Below are 19,706 nucleotides of genomic sequence, written 5' to 3' on the forward strand. Positions count from 1 at the left end.
TAAGAGTTGCACAAATCACCTGTAACAGCTAGATTTCAAATTAGAGCTCCTTTTTTGTTTTTAAATTTAACACACACCACCCTTTCAAAAACAGCTCAGGGAATATATCAATTTTAGGTAAATGGGCTCTAACTTTTTAGCTTCCCAACTCTGATGAAAACAGGGGTAAATGGACATACAAGTACTTAATTTTTTTACTCTAAGGCTAATTTTCAGTTTAAGTTAGTGGTCCTCAAGTGCAAGTTGAATCTCATCGGTGTGTCATGGGAGCCCCATAAAGTTTTTGACAATCAATGTTGGAAGCTAGAGTGTAGCCTAATGCTTCTCCATGGAAGTGCTTAACAAATACGTGCTGAGAGTAAAATGACTAGGATGGTCAGTGTTTCAATCACTGCAGGCACTACAACTGAACTAGCATAGTGAAGGACTGCTAGTAATTCTGTATCGTTATCTGCCAACCTGAACTGGAGTAGAAAGGGAAAATACAGAGAAAGATTCAAAAGAGGTTGCAGGGAGGGAAGGAATGGATTGAGACAAATTAGGAGAAGGAAGAAGAAGAGAGACAATAGAGTGGTCCAAATCATTCCTCCCTAGCTTTGGTAACATGCATAATTTTTGCATTGAAGTTTATGTGGGCTACCAAAATTAAGAGATGGACTACCAAAAGTTGTCATTTCTTGTGTTATGAAATTGTCATTTCTAGTAAATTTGTCTAGCAGTGGGTTTTGGGATTGTGCTATAGCTCTAGACTCACTGAATCAGATTCAGACCTGACGTCAATTACACCAGCTTTCATTAGGGCCCTGTTTGCTTCCTTTACTGTAGGTAGATTGCAAACAAAGAGTTTGAACATTACTATGAAATACACAGAAGTTTCTTTTTCACTCCGACCAATTTTGCTGTTAGGTGCACTGTAAAATTCAAACAAACTGAATATACTCCCTCGAGCTGGTGCATTGTTTTTGAAAACAAGTGACAGAAAAGTCCATTACCTACCAAACAAGGATCCTGCATGCCTCGACTTTAGTTATGTAAGAGCTATGGATACTTGCCTGGCATTTAATGACTGACATATTGTTCTTTGAGACATGTATGAGCAAAAATAAAAAAAGGTACTGAAAGGACAGGATGTCAAAAACAAACTTTGGTTCTGAGTGGAACTATTTCTAATACATCAGCTCAGTTACCTTACGTAGTAACCAACATACTCTGAAATCTATTTAAAATGAAGTAACATATGTTGCAAGATTATTATGGTTTTGCTAGCAGCTGATATCTTGTCCTAGTGATAGCAGTTTTACTGGTTGGCCTCCTGCAGCTTTTCTGTGCTTTCCCTCTGAGTACAGAACAGAATGCATTTTCAATAGCATATCATTTGCAATGTCTGTCACAGTTAAATTGTTCTCTCGTTCTGAACTTAAACTCTGTTAAAAGAAAATTATGGCAATTGGTTTTATGATCCCTCTGGGCTCTTTTTCATAAAAAATTATAAGCTGTCAGTGGAAATTTGGCTGGATCGCTGAAGTTTTTTGTTTATATTAATAACTGGGTTGATTTGGTTTATGAGTTGATTTGCAGAAAGTAGTAGCCTCTTGTAGTGAGTCAGGTCAGCTCGTTTTTCTGTCCAACCTATGATCCTCTTTTTTTGGAATTAAAATAGAGGTAAAACAGAAGCAAAATTAACCAATGAGCAGGTGTCTCACAAATCTGCTTTCTTTGAACATTTCGTTTAAGATAACTGTCTCCACTACCATTTGTGGGTCATTCTTTGATTGGGGGAAGCATGCCTTAGACTAAGGCTTCTACCTTCTTTTAATAATTTAGATTTTCATTCTGCTTGAGGGTTCCCACAGGGTGACTGGACAAAGTCCACTCTATTTCAAGCTAGACTTGAGCAGTCTCCCCTGCCTGCACTGAGACAGATAATGCTTACTAAATATTAGAGTTGATATGTTATATTTTGAGTACAAACTCATACATGCACATAAGACTTGAACCTTCATTTGATGAGGACAGTGGGACATTTGAGAACAGAGACTTCACTTAGCCTCCTGGTAAATTAATCAAATCACTATCTAATTCCTTCACAGGAGACCATACAAAGCTTGCAGCTGATGCACTGTTCTTAGATCAAGATTCTTTCCCAGTTGTACTAGTATGAATCAACAGTGTCTCACTTCATCTTTAAGTAAAAATCTACATGGCGTACTTTTGTACTGGACAGTGAAACATTTACTTCAGAATCAGAGAAAAATCTGAACAGACGCGTCTATACAAAAGCAATTTTAGTGACATGTACGACGCAGCACGACGACTGATGCCATGCATACCAAGATAACATTGATCAAATAACCTGACATTTGGAGGCAATGGCCATGCTGTATAACTCAAATATATTTACAGATTATTTTTTACAGTTTTTGAAGCTTGGGCACACAAATTAAACTTTGAAATAGATACTCTAGCTTGATAAACATGAGTGTAACTGTAACTTTAGAGTAAATAAATGTATTTAAGATTGACATTTTAGATTAAACTCAATTTCTTTACTTTTCAGTATATTAATATGCAACACCATATATTTCTAAATTTCATCTGTTTATGTCTTTCATGAATTTAAATATTTAAGCATCTTTATTACTTTTTCCTCTTCATGAAAAGCCAACCTACACACCATGTATAACTTTTAAGAGATCTTTTATCCCAGATGCTGACTCTTGAAATTAAACGATTAGATCATCATAACAAACACCACCCACTAGAGTGGATTTTTTTAAACACTCTTCATCTAAGATCTCAAATAGCTTTACAAACGAGTTCTTGTAGTTGTTGTGAAACAGACCTGCGCTATCTGAAAAATAAATAATAATGTGTGTACACACATATACTAACTACAAATATAATAACCTGAGCTTGGCTTGGGAGTTTAGCTTGGTAAAACACAGACCAGTAGGAGATACCATGCTTTTAAAAAAAATTAAATAAATAGAAGTCAAAGCTGGGAATAGGAAGGGATTGATTTATATCATAATGTACATTCTTGGGCAATCAAGATTACTACACTGTCACCAATAAGGAACACTAAAGTATGTCTGACAGAAACATAAGGCAGCATGATACAGTGGCTGCTTTTATCAAGCAATATTTGCAGGAGTTTGCAGAAATACGGAGTATTTTTTAAGTCTAAATAATGTTACAGATTTTAATATTTCTGTAGACTTCAAGAAACTAAAATTTACTGGGTAATGTAAATAAATCAGGATTGTATATTTACACAGAATTTCTAACCTTAGCACTAAAGTACACTAATTCAAATATTTTAAATGATTTCTAATGCCAGTCTCAGGTGAAGAACTGCCCGTAAAAAAATTAGGTGGAGAGGTATTTGTTAGAAACTAAAATATATATACACACATACTTTAACATGAATAAATGCATATGTACAATATTGATACCATTTAAATGCCTGATATAAAATGGAGAAAGTGCATCATATAGTCTTCCTCCTCTTGGGCCTCAATTGTGGACAGAACCAGACAAGCTTATTACTGTTGCCATGGCTACTTGTACTTAGGGCATCACTGTCTATGTTCTTTAGTTTTTCATTTCCTTCTGTAGCTTGAATGTGATCTGCCTCCTTTTTACGTGTCAAAGCTGCTCTCTCCCTGGAGAAACTTCTTTCCCTATGTCTTCCAAATGGGGATCTCATTCTTTTTCTGTGCTTATTCTCAACTTCTGCCTTGTCTCTATCATCCTCACTTTCTTTCTTTTCACTACTGCCAGAACCATGCGTTGTTCTGCCAGTGATCTCCTGAATTTTCTTTTGTAAATAAATCCCACCTATTCCATAGTTGCGTTGCCCACTGTTCTTGTTGCTGGTTTCACTGGCAAGTGAGGAGGAGGAACCAGAGAGATTCATTTGACCGCAGTTATCAGACCTCTGGATGTTACCAACTACAAAGAAACAACGTACAAATCTTTATAAATGACAAAATATCTGACAGCAAAGTTAACATTTTGATTTTAACCTAATAAAGGCTTTTTTCTTAAATCCTGCATAAGGACTCCTTTGGATAGAGCTCAGAGAATAAAAGAGAATAAAACCTGCAATAGAAGAGCTAATAACTGAAGTTTAGGACTGAGATGGGATATTTCAGTTATTTGTGAAGTATATTTTTAATTTTAATTCAGTAATGAATGTTAGAACAACATACAAGATGGGATATAGACTACCTTGATCAAAACAAGCTGGTGCAACCCCCCCCCCCCAAACAAACAAAAAAAATCCTACATGATAAAAGCAAGTCAAACTAATGAAATCATCCAGAAGAAACAAAACATGATTCTCATGGAACCATATGAAAGTTAATGGAAATCACATGTTTACAGAAACATACAATTAAAAGTAATGCTTGAAAACCTCATCAGAGTAAGAACTGGCAGCAGGATTCAATAGTAAGGCCACACAGACACTTCTTTTATATGTGTATTATGATGATAAAACAAAAACCAAGGACACCCTCCTAAAAGAAATAGTGTTATGTGGTGCCAGAAGCAAATTCTCATGAGATCTTCCCAAGCATGATCACCTGCTGAGAAGTGTAAAATGAACAATAAATTGCCATGCGCGGTTCCCAATCCAATCCCTCATTCTCAGGGTTGTCAGTAATTCAGAGACAACAGTTCAGGATGAAGGAAGGTGGGACAAATGCCTTACACTATTCAGCAGTGACCACTCTGGCTGACTAGTAAGCTGTTAACTGGCTTCCAAGGGAATCCCATCCAAAGGTGACTAGTGAATATTGTGATGTAGGTCCTTCAAGGCAAAGGGTTTTAAAATAAGTGGACAGAACATCATGATAGCAAGAAAAACCCAGCATACAAACACAAAAATGTAAATGGTGAGACCCTGGATTCGGCAGGATGCATTACTTATTTCCCAATACACCTTTGTAAGTAACTAAGTTTTCACCAAGATCCTGAATTCTATCTGGCATTGCACCTGCATGTCTGCACAGTAGTTCAGCAAAAATTCAGGGTTTGGTTAGAATTATTTTTGATGAATGGAGGAAAAAAGTATTTAATGTTTTTTGCAAGACCAATTTTAATAATAAAAACACATTAAAGCTAGTAAAACAAAGACTTACAGTATGATTAGGAAAAAGATTCAAAAGAGGCAGAATGTCCCAGGTATAAGACTAATTTAACAGTGTAGTGCTCACGACATGCATACAGTAAATTCACCAAAAGCAGTGCTCAGACAGAGACTTTTTGAAAATGTTATCCTAAATTACTTAGGCACCTATATCCCATTTGTGAAAGTAATTCAGGTACTCAGGAGCCTATATCACATAGATTGTCAATGAGACTTTGGCTCCTAAGTGCTTAACTCATGTTTGAAAACAGGACTTAGGTGCTTTTCAAAATTTTAACAAGGTCTAATTCCAGACTTCAGTCTCAAAAATGTGCATACTGTAATGGGAAAGTTGTGTATTGTATATTAATTTTTACAGAAATACATTCATCCACTCTTATTATAAAAACACTCTTATTTCTAATGTTACTCTTGACATAAAGTTGCTATACTCACAGAATCACTTAAATAAATGATAAATCCATAACAATCTTTATAGTATAACAAAATACTGAGTTCCTAAGATGGAAGCCAGAGTAGAGTATAGAAGCATATACTCCTACCTTTGTGTGGAGAGCCCTGAGGAGAAGCAGGAGGACTGGAGTGCAAAGAGGATGCCATAGATATACTATCTTCTGCTTGTTTCTTACTACTTACTTCCTCAGACAGACTGAGTGACTTCTGAGGAGAACCCGTACCTATGAAGATGACAGAAATTTACTTTGTACTGTTCTACTTTCAAGGTAATAAGTTTGATATCTGTTTTAATTACAATGAAGGGTGAGGTTGCACAATGGCTAGTGTAAAAGCATGAACAGAAAGAGGCATGGGATTACTTAAGGAGATTAGTAGTGAGTAGAGAGCAGTAGTGAGCTGATGCTTCAAATTTAACTCAGGTCAGAAGTGGTCAAAAGATATTGCTATCTGATGATTGCTCAGTGGTCCATCTCAAATGAGTTTAGTGCCTTTCAGGTGGCAATAGAAACTATCACAATTGATACCCTGCTAGAAAGCCTAAGCAGAAAGATTAAGGACCGAATAAGCTATGAAGCCTGAAATCTCCTCCCAATACACTGTTATGACGGCATGGGGAAGAGATAAAGAACTTTGTATCCAGGGCTGTCAATCCAGCACCTGTTCTGAGCTCTACATTCATACTAAACCAAAAAAATAAAAGCATATAGAGAACTTAGTTGAAGCAAAACATAGAAATTGGCTTTTCCCATTCTCCACTAGTAAGTCCTGTGTAGTTTACTACAGTTAAACATTCAGTTAAGTTCCCGATACATTGTTAGTGAAACACTGAACTTTTCAAAAATCCAGGAGAGAAGTAAGACATCTTCACAGTCACACCACGAATTTAGCTTTAGGAATACCTAAAATTGCACAGACACTTGAGTAGATTAAAGCAGAATCATATGCCATTTTTAATAGAGAACACTCTGAGGCCAGATTTTTAAAGGAGGTGGCCTGAGGTCTGCACAGAAAAATGCACTGCAATTGCATGACTATGTGCCTGGGAAATTACCACTATTTCACATATAAATCAGGTTATTATGTATGAAAATAGACATTTAAGTGCTAAAAAGTCATCTGTGTGCACAAAAGAGGTGATTACATGCCAACCATTAAAATTTTAGCCCCATATTTATTTGAAAATTAAAATTCAGTATTTGTGCAAGTGACTTGATTTTTCAATTGCTGTAGTATTTTTATTGCTCATGACATAAGAAAACGAGGCTGCTCTTTATCATCAATATAAACCGATAAAAAAAATGGATAAATTAAAAGTTGTTTTCAGTAAAAGACCAGTACTGCCTTTTATACTACATAAGCCTGAGGAAGGACCAATATTTGGCCTTCACACCCCGCAGAATTCAGAAGAAATTTGGCTGGGCCTGGAAATCATTCTTACTAAATTCCATGAGATTTATTCCCCAAACAACTTCTTCCTCAGAAAGATTATTTTTCCTGAAGCTTAGGGGGTATTACACACTAAATCAAGTATTGTACTTCTATTTCACCAACGTATTTCATCTGTTGTTAGTAATCATATCATGTAGTAAGCATCCAAATATGCAGAGGTGAAATGTCAGGTTTAAAAAACTGGTTAAAGAAGGATCTGACTAATGAGGGTTTGTTATAGCTTGAGCTCCAGTAGTTCAACAGGTGTCCTAACCTCCTTTCATAAAGGAGGTAAGAGTAAAACAGACCCACATAGTTCTGGCAGTCAAGCTCCAATACCAGGTTGAGTCTGTTCAGCTGGACGACTTCAAATGATATGGTGGATGAATAAAATTTAACAGCTATTCAAGTCCGCCATCTACTCTACTTCCTACAACTAGGAGAGGGAATAATAAGAAGATGGAAAATAAGCTTACTATAAAAAGTTACATTCCCTGAAAGACACCACTTTAACACACTTTATTCCTTTGAATTTAGGTTTTACAGAAAGATATGCAAGATGTGGCAAAAATGTTTGATGTGCCATAGTGCTGGTTAAGAAGCTGAGAGGCAGTGAGTCAGGATGTGCAATAAAGAGTTCTGTGATTTGTATTTCACTCACATTGCAGTGCTAAAATCTGTGTGTCTGAGAGAACCTGCTTCTTCAAGCAATCATGGACAAAACAATTTGAGAGGAATCAATTTCTGTTGGCCAATTTAAAGATAGATTTGTTTTCTAACTTCCTATGTCTATGTTTGAAATAACAGTAAGGATAAGGGGAAAACAACTTTTGTGAAGTTGAACTAACTTTCCTGATTTCTTCTTTGAGTTCTGAAGTGGAAATTGATGCACAATTCACTGCAGAATTGTTTTACGCTATTCACTAATTTTATTCAATGTTTTATGGAATAATTTAATATGTCATTTAAAATTGTTTTAGCTTTAAAATATTATGTATCATTCAAAGTCAATAAGACAAACAAAAAACAAGCACTATACATTTCAGAGATTGAAATAGGTCAAAGGGATATTATTTAGCAGCATTTTAATATATAACCCTGAGAGTCTCAGACATTGGTAAATTTAAATAACAGAAAACACAAATAAAATACTATTTGATGCTTACTAAGAGTTACTAATAACACTAAAACATATGTTATTCTGTTTGACCATAATGCCATTACAATGGTACTCCAGATTGAAATATTAAATTTCCTGTGATTTACGTCTGTGATTACACTCACTAAAATGTATTGTATTCATTATGTCATGAAAGCAAAAAGGAATGTAATTCTACTTAGTTTGTAAGATTTCCATTCAGAAGAATAAATATATACTTTTAGGCACAATGCTAAATCACCTGCTATCTGCCCGATTATGATGGTAGGTTTGTATTCACTTTAATTAGCCTGGTTCAGAAACTGAACTAGTTCTACTTTTTCAAATAGCACTCTATGAGGCAATGGTTATTTTCTTGCTAACATATATGTTATAGAAGAGGCCTATGAAACTAAAGCAAAAAAGTATCTTTACATACAATGGGTTTTGTAATTAGATACATTAAGAACTAAAAAGGTATCAGAAACTTAGTTGTGCAAATAATTTAAGATATGTTTTGTTCTTTCTTGTGGGATAAACATTATGCTTTCTTTTACATAATTAAATGGAAATGAGTGAGACATGTAAATGAAAAGGGTAAATGAAACCTTGAACTATTGAGCTGATTGCAATGCTTCCATAATAAATATTTCAAATATTTGGTTGGTTTGGAATCCAATCCCGCTCCCCCTCTCAAACTTACTAACCACACAAATTTACTCTACTTTGAATACTGGAAATACAAATTGCAGATACTCACTGAAGGTGACATGGTCTTTAGCCAGTCCTTTTTTTCTCATCGGGTACAAATTAACAGCTGGAACTTGGAGAACTTGGCTCATTCTGTTTTGTTGATGCAGATGGGCTTTTGTGGTTTGACCAACTGACCTCATAGGTATTGGTGACATTTCTGAGGATTTTGCACCTCTTCTCTCATTTAAATTCTTGGTCACTGTTATGGGAAAAATGGAACATTAGTAACTTTGCACTCTAATAATAATAAATTTTCAAGATTTATTATAGCGATACTGAAGAAAATGACTGACCAGACAACAACAGCCTTTTAAACAGCAGTCTATACTATAACAGATAATATCTATTCAAGGCACCCCAGTCTTGTTAGATTTCAGAGGAAAATACATAAAAACAAGTTTAAAATATTCCTAAAGCTCTTTCGAATAGTTATGTAGGCACACAATGCAATGAGAAATTATTTGATTTATTCCCATTATAACTGAATTCCACGAATAACATACTTTAGATTTCAGTGCAAAATTACAACATTGAAAAGCATGAACTTCGCAACTATATAGAAAATGTCCTCACTGCAACTGTACGCAGTGCATCCTTTGTCCAACTAGCTGGAAGAAAAGAGATAGCTTCCCCTATAGGAAGCTCCCTCTACAACTGGTGGCAGAGGGGAAGGAATTAAAAAGTTTACCTGGACAGAGCAGGGAGGAACAGAAAGTGGCTGGATGAGGTGCATGTGAGAAGGCGATACCCTTCCAGGTGATCAAGTATTTATATCCTGGGCAGTTCCAGAGAAGTAAGATGACCGTATTTTCCCAAAGGGAAAATGGGATACCACATGGGGCCTGCCTGGTCCCTCTGTCCTCCATGTGCGGGGCTGGCAGGGGCCCAAGCCACTCTCCTGAGCTCTCTCTCCTGTGTGGGGCTGGCCCAGCCTGGGCTGCTCTCCCTCCCATGTGGGGCTGGCGTTGCCAATTCCCACCCCACCCCCTATGTTCCTCTGCGCCACACTAGGGGTTGCATCCTAGTTTTTTGACAAAACTGTGCATTTGTCCCGTTTGCTCTTGCCAACTGATGATCAGTTGGAAAGAGCAAACGGGACAAATGCCCAGTTTGCCAACTGATGATCAGTTGGCAAGAGAAAACGGGACAAATGCCCAGTTTTGCTAAATCAATCTATCAATCAATCAATCAGGACAGCTGGGACAGAGCTTAAAAAAAGAACTGTATAAATTAATTTTAAGTTATAATAACTTATGCTAATGTCTAATCTATGATCCGTTAACATAATTTAAATTAAATAAAAATAATACTACTCAAGCAGCACGTTTGCTGCCAAACTTTTAAAGAAAGGTTAACCACTGAACTAGTGGAAGTCACTGGCTAAGCACCTGGAACAAGATAGTTGAAGTGTTTTGACAGAAACAGCTTTTGACAGAATCAGATTCTTTTGCAGGTGCAGAGAGAATATTTTCTTCATTTCAGTTTATTCAGCTAGTTCAGTTCAATGTGTGGATGCTGAAAGCAAAAGGAAAAGGGGAAAATAATATTGCCCCACCCCATAACATCTGCAACATTTGCATAAATAAAGGGACATGGGAGGGGTTGAGTCCCTAGTTCACATGATGGACCTGGTTTAATGACTAGTTCATTCACAGTTAAACTGACTGGGAGCTGAAAAAGCAGGAAAGCACGTTTTCCTCTTCCAGACTATGAATTGAAAACTACGGTAATTGTGAGAAGATGACATCTATTAGTTCTAAAAACTTTAAGGACAAGTTGACCAGAAACAATCAGTTCAATTCACTAACTACTGATAATACTTTCTTTGCTTAATAAATCAGTTTTAAATGCAAAAAGCATGTTACAAATTTACTTTTCTTATGAAGCCTGTACATTAAAGTAGTTTTAATAAAAAACTTTAAAATGCTGTTTTATGAATTTAATTGAATTCCATTCATCTAGAGCCTGACACAAATCATAAGTAAAAAAATTAACCCTCTAGTAAACAAAAAAAATGCATCATTCACCATTTTCTAACAAATTTAAAAATGTAAAAATTAAGAATCTGAATAGCTAATTGCTTAAAGAAATGTGTATAGTGTTTTCTCTTGGTTAAGAAAAAAAGTACCAAGTTTCATGCAAAGGCTACAGTGAGTTGCAAATAAACATATTTTAGTGGTTACCAAAAGGTTGATAATCAACCTCTCTTTAGGAATATAACAGCAAAGTACAAAGGTAAAAACAGATTTAAATAGATTATTTAAATCAATGTTTAATACACTGCTTTAAATCATGATTAAAATCGGTGATTTAAATCACCTTATTTAATTCAATCCACCTTGCTAAGAAGCAGTGTGTTTGTGCATTTCTGAATCTCTCTCTTCAGAAAGCTGATCCACTTGTGAATCCACATATATATATGTGCCCCAGCTCAGGAAGACACTTTAACATGGGTGTAAATTTACGCACAGGACTAATCCTAATCCCATTGACTGAAGTGGGACTAGATAAATTAGGTACACGTTAATGTACCTTGCTAAATTAGGGCCATACTAGGTTATGCCACTTGTATTTTTCATTCACAATTCTTTCCACTTCCCTGGCATGGTTTTAAAGTCAGAAAATAGGATTAGCCATAACAGAACAAGTCAAAACACTAGTTCCTGTGGTCAAACTTTGGCTGTGGCCTAAACCTGATAGCTGAGAAGAGAGCAACCCTTGTCGTCATTTTTGCAATCTTCCAGTTGTGAAAGTGTTTTTTAAGATTTAGGGAAAGGGTACAAGATTCCTAAGCAACTCCCACTAGCTGTTAGTTTTTAACTTGAATCATAAGGTTTGCTTTCCTCTGTTATTCGAGCTAGTCAGCTATATTAGTACAGCTCTCACTGTACTATATTTATTCATGTGTCCATTTAATACCCTCTTGTAAAAGCATCACAAAAATCTGACTTGTATTGCTGTGGCACATGGAATTAAAATAGTCAGTATAGACCCTATATCTAAACAAATACATAACGATAGTGCTGCACAAACAGGATAAACAGTATTTGAAGTCTGGATGCCACAATTTATTTAAAAGCATTGAAAGATGACCTTGTAACATTCATGTTTCTGACACTTGGGCATGATAGGGACATCTTTTAAGTTTGCACATAAATTATATACTGAGACTTCCACATTATATGTTCTGTTAGGAGAAAACTCAATATAAAATGTAGTGCATGGTTCTGCCTCCAAGTGTGAGCAAACTGTGTTAGTACCATGCTTTGCCAAACATACAGCACAAGCAGCAGAAAAAAGGCTGTGTTCATGCTGTGCTTTCTTTGTTCATACAAGCTACTCTTTTTCTTTAAATTTCTTGGCATATTCTCTGACGGTGCCAACATGAATTTCAAAATCACTAACTGGATTCAAGCATGGCCATTTGCATGAGCCCCAAATCACTTCCACTGCAGAAAGAACTTTTAATAAATGGTGTATAAGCAACAACATTATGAGAAATCTTAAATAGAAAGCCTTCTACAATTCACAGATGAAGATACTGTAAAAAAAATTGGAAATATGACCTGTTAGGCAGGTGTCATTTAACAAAAAATTATAGGAGGATAAAGGGCCTCCATAAGAAACTAATCACAAACTCACTTTCTAAAATTAATGAGTATTTCTGAGATTGTTCTCAATACTAAAATCGAACAGCACTGGATACTCACTGATAATGGTGTCCCTGCATATTCCTTAAAAACACACCCATAGTCTTGGAAAAATTTGATTTTTATCAGTAAACATTGATTTCACTATATGCACAAATACTAATGAAAAAATATTTCCATTGATAATAGAAATTAGATAGCCAAAAGTAAGAAAAAATGCTGATGAGAACTTAAGAGTTTGTCTGAAGGATATATAAATTGGTATAATTTTGACTTGTGATGTTGACAATTTGTGTTTTAATGGTTATAAAGCTTTAAACTTTCTCAATCCCAGTGTCTACTGTCATTAACTAATTATTGTCTAATCTCCCTCCTTAATTTTCCATAACTGTGAAAATTTAAATTGATAAAAACGTTAATTCGATAAAAACATTAAAATGCTTATAAATAAACATTGGTATTATTTACATCTTTGCGAGATGTAAAACCTGACACACATTTCTTGATGATCAGGTCTTACTTAAATTTAGATTCTGACATTAAAAAAAAAATAAAATAAAATAAAGAGTGAAGACAGTAATAACAGGTAGATCAGACACTCAGCTACTTAACAGACTTTCCAATAAAATAATATTGCTCTATTACACTGCTTTTCAACCTCCTTTTCATTTGTGAACCCCTAAAAAATTACAAACAGAGGTGTGGACCCCTTTGGAAATCTCAGGCAGCCTGTGGACCCCCAGGGGTTCGTGGACCACAGGTTGAAAACCACAGTTCTATGGTAACGATAATCTTTCGCAGACCCCTTACCCCAGTGTTTTTCAAACAGTGGGTCGCGGCATGTAAAGCACTGGGTCGCCTTGCTCTGGTGAGCACCACCGACCGGTACGTTAAAAGTCCTGTGCTACCCACCTAAGGCAGGCTAGTGCCTATCTTTTCCGACGCTGTGCTGTGCCCCGGAAGCAGCCAGCAGCAGGTCCGGCCTCTAGGCAGGGGGGCCACGGGGCTCTGCGTGCTGCCCCAAGGACTGGCCAAAGGGAGCTGGGGAGGGGTAATGTCTGCAGGAGAAGGTCGTGCAAAACTACTTGTGTGCCTCCACCTAGGAGCCGGACCTGCTGCTAGCTGCTTCCGGGGCGCAGTGCAGTCCGCAGTGCCAGAACAGATGGGAAGCCTGCCTCTGCACGCCGGCTGCGCTGCTGACTGGGAGCTGCCAGAGGTAAGTCCACACACTAACCCCGTGCCCCAACCCCCTGCCCCAGCCCTGAGCCCCTCCCAAACCCGGAACCCCCTCGTGCTCCCCAAACCCCCCATCTCCAGAACCTGCACCCCCAGCCCAGAGGCCTGACCCCCTCCTGCACCCCAACCATCTGCCCCAGCCCTGAGCCCCCAACAAACCTGGAGCCCTTCCTGCATCCCAAACCCCTCATTCCCAGCCCCACCCCAGAGCCTGCACCCCCAGCCCAGAGCCCTCTCACACCCTGAACCTCTCATTCCTGGCCCTACCCTGCAGCCCTCATCCCCGCACCACAACCCTCTGCCCCAGCCCTGAGCCCCTTCTACACCCCAAACTCTTCATCCCCAGCTCCGTTGAGTCACGGGCATCAACAATTTTCTTCAACTGGGTCCCCAGAAAAAAAAGTTTGAAAACCACTGCCTTAGACAAAGCCTGCAGGTCCATGGACCACAGGTTGAAAACCACTGCTCTAGTACCAAAACACTGACTTCCTGAGGTGCAGCCAAACTTCAGCTCTAAACTCGGAGAAGACAACCCTGTTGGCTATATATCCAGGAGCATTCCATTCCAGAACCTGCCTTCAAACACCCAAATGCCTCCCACATAGACTTCCCTGGGTTGCTGCTGTTATAACGGCTGCTCCTCCTTACTTCTTGAGAACACTCTAGCATGTAGCCACAAAACAATTTCATTGGGGATGGGGTGAGACGAGGGGAACAAAAATTACACACAAAAACAAGAACCTATATACCTTGCAAGATGACCAAGGAACGTGTCTGTACACCACACTTGCCTGTGGAGGTGAAAGTGGGGAAAACAATGCTTTGGAAATGGAAAATATCTGAATACAAATCAATATACTGGGTAACAATATGGCAAGATCACACACCACGTTAACAGAGCAGGGAGGATACGTAGCAAGCAAGTGAATTCTTGATGCATCTATCATCCATTTCATTACTGTGATCCTGAAGGGAAGAGCTAAGTATTCAGTCTGAGAGTCAAAATTCTCAAGTCCTATTCTTCATTCTGCAAATGACTCCAAGTCAGGCAAGTCATTCACTTACTCTCTGTGCTCTGTTAACACATCTATAAAATGGACATAATGCTATTTATATGATGAGGGATTTCAGAGGTTTATCTAAATTAATCGAAAGGGCTTTGAAATCCTCGGATGAAAGACTGTATACAAGTGCAAAGTGATCATTTCTGCAAATTTATACCTTTTCATCCTTTTACCAAACAATCTTAATCCCCACTAGCTCACCTTAGTTAAGGTGTCAATAACTATTTTTGTAAATCTAGTTAAGTATCAAAACCACATGCAATTATAATTGTTAATTTTAAAAAACAGGAATTTATTGAACTGTGTACGTATTTAAAGGGTAAAATATAGATGAGACTAAAGTTTATTTAGTAAGGTAGTCTCAAAGGAATTTAGTTTACAAGATTTTTCCTGCTATTGCCCTTCATTTTTGACTGTCAAGCCTTGTCAGTCTCATCAGCCAATGCTGACAATACTGGCATAACTTTCTCCCTGCTTTCATTTCTTACTGTAAGTCATAATGCAAGAATTGCTTATTTACTCCTTATCCATGGCTAGTTTCTGTATTGGTTTTGTGTCTTTTCATTTTCTTGCAGCTCATCTGGTAAATATTACTTGTATCCTTCCTTAATTCTGTAAAGTGACAGTGCAGCAAGAATGGATCAAATGTACTATAGGATTCTCTGGCAGACTTATTAAATGACGCACAACTTAACAACTGAAGGTCAAAAATAAGAGCTGTCACTCTAAACTTGGTGCAAGTGCAACCAAAGACAGAAGAAAGATAAATGCTGGGTTGCTGAAACTGCATCAGCAGGATTTTTTTTAGCGTCTGCACTGACAGATACATTTCTTACTACCGGAACATGTTTTTTTTGTTAAAAACATTCCTAAATTTATATTTGAAGGTTGTAGGGTCATCATTTAAAAATCTTGTATATAATCAAGAAGTGATAGTCCTTTCTTCTATGCAAACATATTGTTATGTTTCTAGCACAACAGCATATATAACCAGGTTCGCATGGCAAGGAGGTCTCAGAGTAGCAGCCGTGTTAGTCTGTATTCGCAAAAAGAAAAGGAGTACTTGTGGCACCTTAGAGACTAACAAATTTATTAGAGCATAAGCTTTCGTGAGCTACAGCTCACTTCATCGGATGCATTTGGTGCATCCGATGAAGTGAGCTGTAGCTCACGAAAGCTTATGCTCTAATAAATTTGTTAGTCTCTAAGGTGCCACAAGTACTCCATGGCAAGGAGGGTAATCCTCTCCACCAGCAACCTTGTCTAACTGAGTTTACTTTACTTACAAGTGCTGTAGGCAGGCTCGCATTGAAGTGACATGATTTGGAATTTTTCCTCATCCGTTTCCACATTCAGATTGGAAAGGTACTGCTTCACTTTCCTGGCCATCTGGGCATCCTCATACAGCTTCTTGGCATTAAGGAGTGAGCTGCGTCGAGCACGTTTTTTATGAGTACCTCCTTGAACATCAAGCATGTTTGAGTTTGTGCTGCCCTGGCTCAGAGACCTACAAAATGAAAAGGCAAATCAGTAAACTTCAAGTTCACTTCAAGAATAAAGTGCTACAGTAGCATATGCTGAAGCAGATTAATACCAGCACACTTCAGTTAGGGCTCGTGCATGCTGATGCAAATGAGTTAAAGAGATGAATAGCATTAAAACAACATTTGTCTTAAAGTAATTTGGTAAAATGACAACAGTGCATTGAGTCTAGAAAGGATTACTCGTGAAAGTGTGGAACTGCCAGGAACCAGGCAAAATGCTGTGTAAGCTGCCTATACAGCTTAGCTGTATTTTGCAGTTCTGTTCTGCAAAATCCCTACCATTTCAATTCTGGGTTACACTGGCAGACAAATGTATCAACAGTGTTGAAGTTGGTTTAAGTAATTTGATCGTTAGCATATGTTTATCTGAGACTGAAAACCTAATTTCTTACAGCGGTGAACTATTACTGAACTATCTTACTCTATCACTAAGCTCCCCAAAATGTCTGAAGAATTGGTGAAGCTGTGATAAGAAGAAAAGCAGTCTCATATATACCAAGCACATTATGTTGATCACTCTTCATTCTGTTTTGCCACCTAGAAATGATGCCCACAACAAAGCATATATGTATTTTTTTTTGTTGGACTGACAGCACAGGAAACTGCAATCTTCTATTTCTCAAAATGACAGGCATAGAAGGACAGTGACAGTCCATGCTTTGCTCTTACTGGCCTATCAACATGCTTAAACCCTGACTTGGAGATACTCTGTCTATGGAGGAGTACATAAGCCTTCCATGCCCCTTCAATCTTTGGTCTCTGAGATTGCCAAAAGGGCTGCCTAGTTAGATTCACTTGCTCCTTGAGGAACTGGAGCTAGATCATCAAATAGTTTAACTTAAGCATCCATTGTTACATCTGTTGGTCACTATCCGACTTTGCTAGCTTTAAACTATTGACCTTCAGGTAAAAAACTCTATTAACCCTTTACTAAATCTCTCAGATTCAAACTTCCATACCACCTCTTGTTCAGTTGTCAAGGTATGGTAGAGAACTCTATCTTGGTTAATATTAAAATCAAGAAAATATTTTATAAATGTTCTTCATGATAGCTGCATTACATGGTAAGTTATAAAGTAAGCTTCAAATACAACTCGTATAAACTATGGCTGAATATTCTTATAAAGCATTCACAGGTATAACTTTTCTTTTAAAAGTGAATGCCGTGTAAACATATTTATAAAGGTAATTGACTTGTTAAAGAAATCACACGTGGCAGGATATGCAACCATTATTTGGAAATGTACATATTTCACAGGTATACAAGCAGGCATAAGGCCAAAAGCCCAGATGATCCAGGCTCCCAAGTAACAATGCTTCACAAAACCCATAGGAAGTGTTCAGAAGAGAATAACCATAATAGTAAAAGAGGTGGAAAATAAGCCTAATGTTTTAGGAAAAGTTAATAGAACTGGACATGTTGAACTTCAGGAAAAGAATGAAGGGGAGACACAGCTGTCTACTATATAAAAAAAGGTGTTGAATAAATTTTTGGATCACTCACACATGTCAAATTCAAAGTAATAATAATCTCAAATACATCAAGAAGATATAGGTTAATCATTATTACAGCCATGAGGATGGCAAAAGATGGCAAGAGAGACTGGATACATTCAGTGCTAAAGTAGATACTTATCTATCAATTATGGTCAGGAACAATGAAAGACTACACATATTATGCTATAAACCATGATGCTCGCTGATATTTTAGCAATATGGTACCAAATGAGAACTCTCTAGCAAGCTTTATATTGGTGGCAGCTACTTTGAAGCCCTGAAAACTTCATTCTGCTCCCTGGATAGAGGGGGTGAGGGAACAGGTTTCCCCATACATGGATGGGAACTAGCTTCCAGAATCTCATGTATGGTTTTAAACATGAGCTAAAATAGAGAAAAAATGGAGCTAGTGCCCCTTTTTGCTTGAATGTGAGTGTTGGCAGCCAAAATTATTTATTTGCTCTCTCCTGTTTTTTACATTAGAGATTTAAGTCCACTCTGGAATGCAATGGATGACTAGTGAACTAGTGGATTTATGTCATCATAGAAGACCAAAAGCCAAGCAATTAAGAGAGGAAGATATTAGGAGTTAGACTTGTTAACAAAAACAGAAATTTAAATTATTTAAATCCAAACCTTAATACACATAGGAAAGAAAAGATGTTTGTGTTCGCAACTCAACATCCCTGCAACTAAGGGGTGAGCATTCTCAATCCACAGCTCGGACCCCAACAATCTAGCAAAACTAGGGAATCCGATTTCGCATCCTTAGACTTAAAAAAGGAGGAAAAAATGCTGAGACACATAAGCTTTCAGTTTGCCTTATTGCATAATAAAGTAGTAGAAATGGGCACAAACAAAAAAATTATTTACAGATCACTTTTAAAGTCTTCTGCTTACACCCATCCCCTCCTTAATGGCTTTTCTAGCATAGGAGTGAGGGTGACTATATAAGGGTTTTAAAATAAATATAAAAGAAACAAAAAGAAAAGAAACTCGCTTCAGCATGAACTGAACTCACAGTTGTAGGTCCTCACTGAAGTATTCTAGACTTTTGTGTCACAGCACCACCTGCTATATCTCCTCCCTATAGTATCACATACAGAGAAGTGGAAAGAGGGACAGCCAATGAACAGGTAACGAGATCTTTGCAAGGAGTGGGAGATGTTATTGGCAAGATTTACTGTGCTGATTTGCATAGGGAAATCCCACCTGGAGAGCTGTAGGTGGATGACTAGACAACTTTACACTTAATCGTTAATGACCTATGGGTTTTTTTTCTTATGTACATACAGAATTTTTAAAAAGTCAATTCCCTTTAAAAATCATACACATTTTCTCATTCTCATTTTAATTTTCACAATAATCCCAAGGTTGGAACGCGTCAGCTATGTCATTTTCCTTCATACTTCTCAGGAGAAAGAAATAATAGATGAGGTATGTTTATCATAATTGCTATTTAAATTTATTTTTAGTTTATTTGTTTTATTTATTTTTGCTATTTAGTTCTTTTTTCTTTAATGGAAGCTCTAGGATCAGGGATTATTTGGCTCTAGGAAGCCAAATAATGCCAGTAATCAGCTCCAATATATTAAGTCATTGTAACATGCAGGCATTGGTTAGAATATTCATTAACAAATCATATTGCACTCTCAATCCTCATCATTTTGGTCCCTATTCTACATTCCTTGCACAACCAAAACTCCCAGTGAAGTCTATGAGGATTTTGGAATGTGCCCAAATGCAGGATTTGATCCTTTGTAAGTATAGTTCAAAAATGTGAGA

The 19,706-nt window shown here is 37.2% G+C and overlaps 1 protein-coding gene across 16 annotated transcripts in view; it reads right to left on the reverse strand.

The window, feature by feature from the left end:
- The window catches only part of RAPGEF6 (Rap guanine nucleotide exchange factor 6), a 247,086-nt gene that overhangs the window by 15,854 nt on the left and 211,526 nt on the right, over positions 1-19,706 (reverse strand). For 10 of the 16 annotated variants that reach the window (XM_038413806.2, XM_038413807.2, XM_038413805.2 and 7 more), the window contains 4 exons: positions 16,167-16,387; positions 8,938-9,129; positions 5,698-5,832; positions 3,841-3,954 (listed from right to left, as the gene is read on the reverse strand). In XM_038413806.2, coding sequence (XP_038269734.1) covers positions 3,841-3,954; positions 5,698-5,832; positions 8,938-9,129; positions 16,167-16,387 — 662 coding nt within the window. The remainder of the gene's footprint in view (positions 1-3,840; positions 3,955-5,697; positions 5,833-8,937; positions 9,130-16,166; positions 16,388-19,706) is intronic. The other 6 variants (XM_043491153.1, XM_043491154.1, XM_043491149.1 and 3 more) reach the window with 1 other exon arrangement.

Source organism: Dermochelys coriacea, chromosome 8, assembly GCF_009764565.3.
Source record: "Dermochelys coriacea isolate rDerCor1 chromosome 8, rDerCor1.pri.v4, whole genome shotgun sequence".
NCBI lineage: Eukaryota > Metazoa > Chordata > Testudines > Dermochelyidae > Dermochelys > Dermochelys coriacea.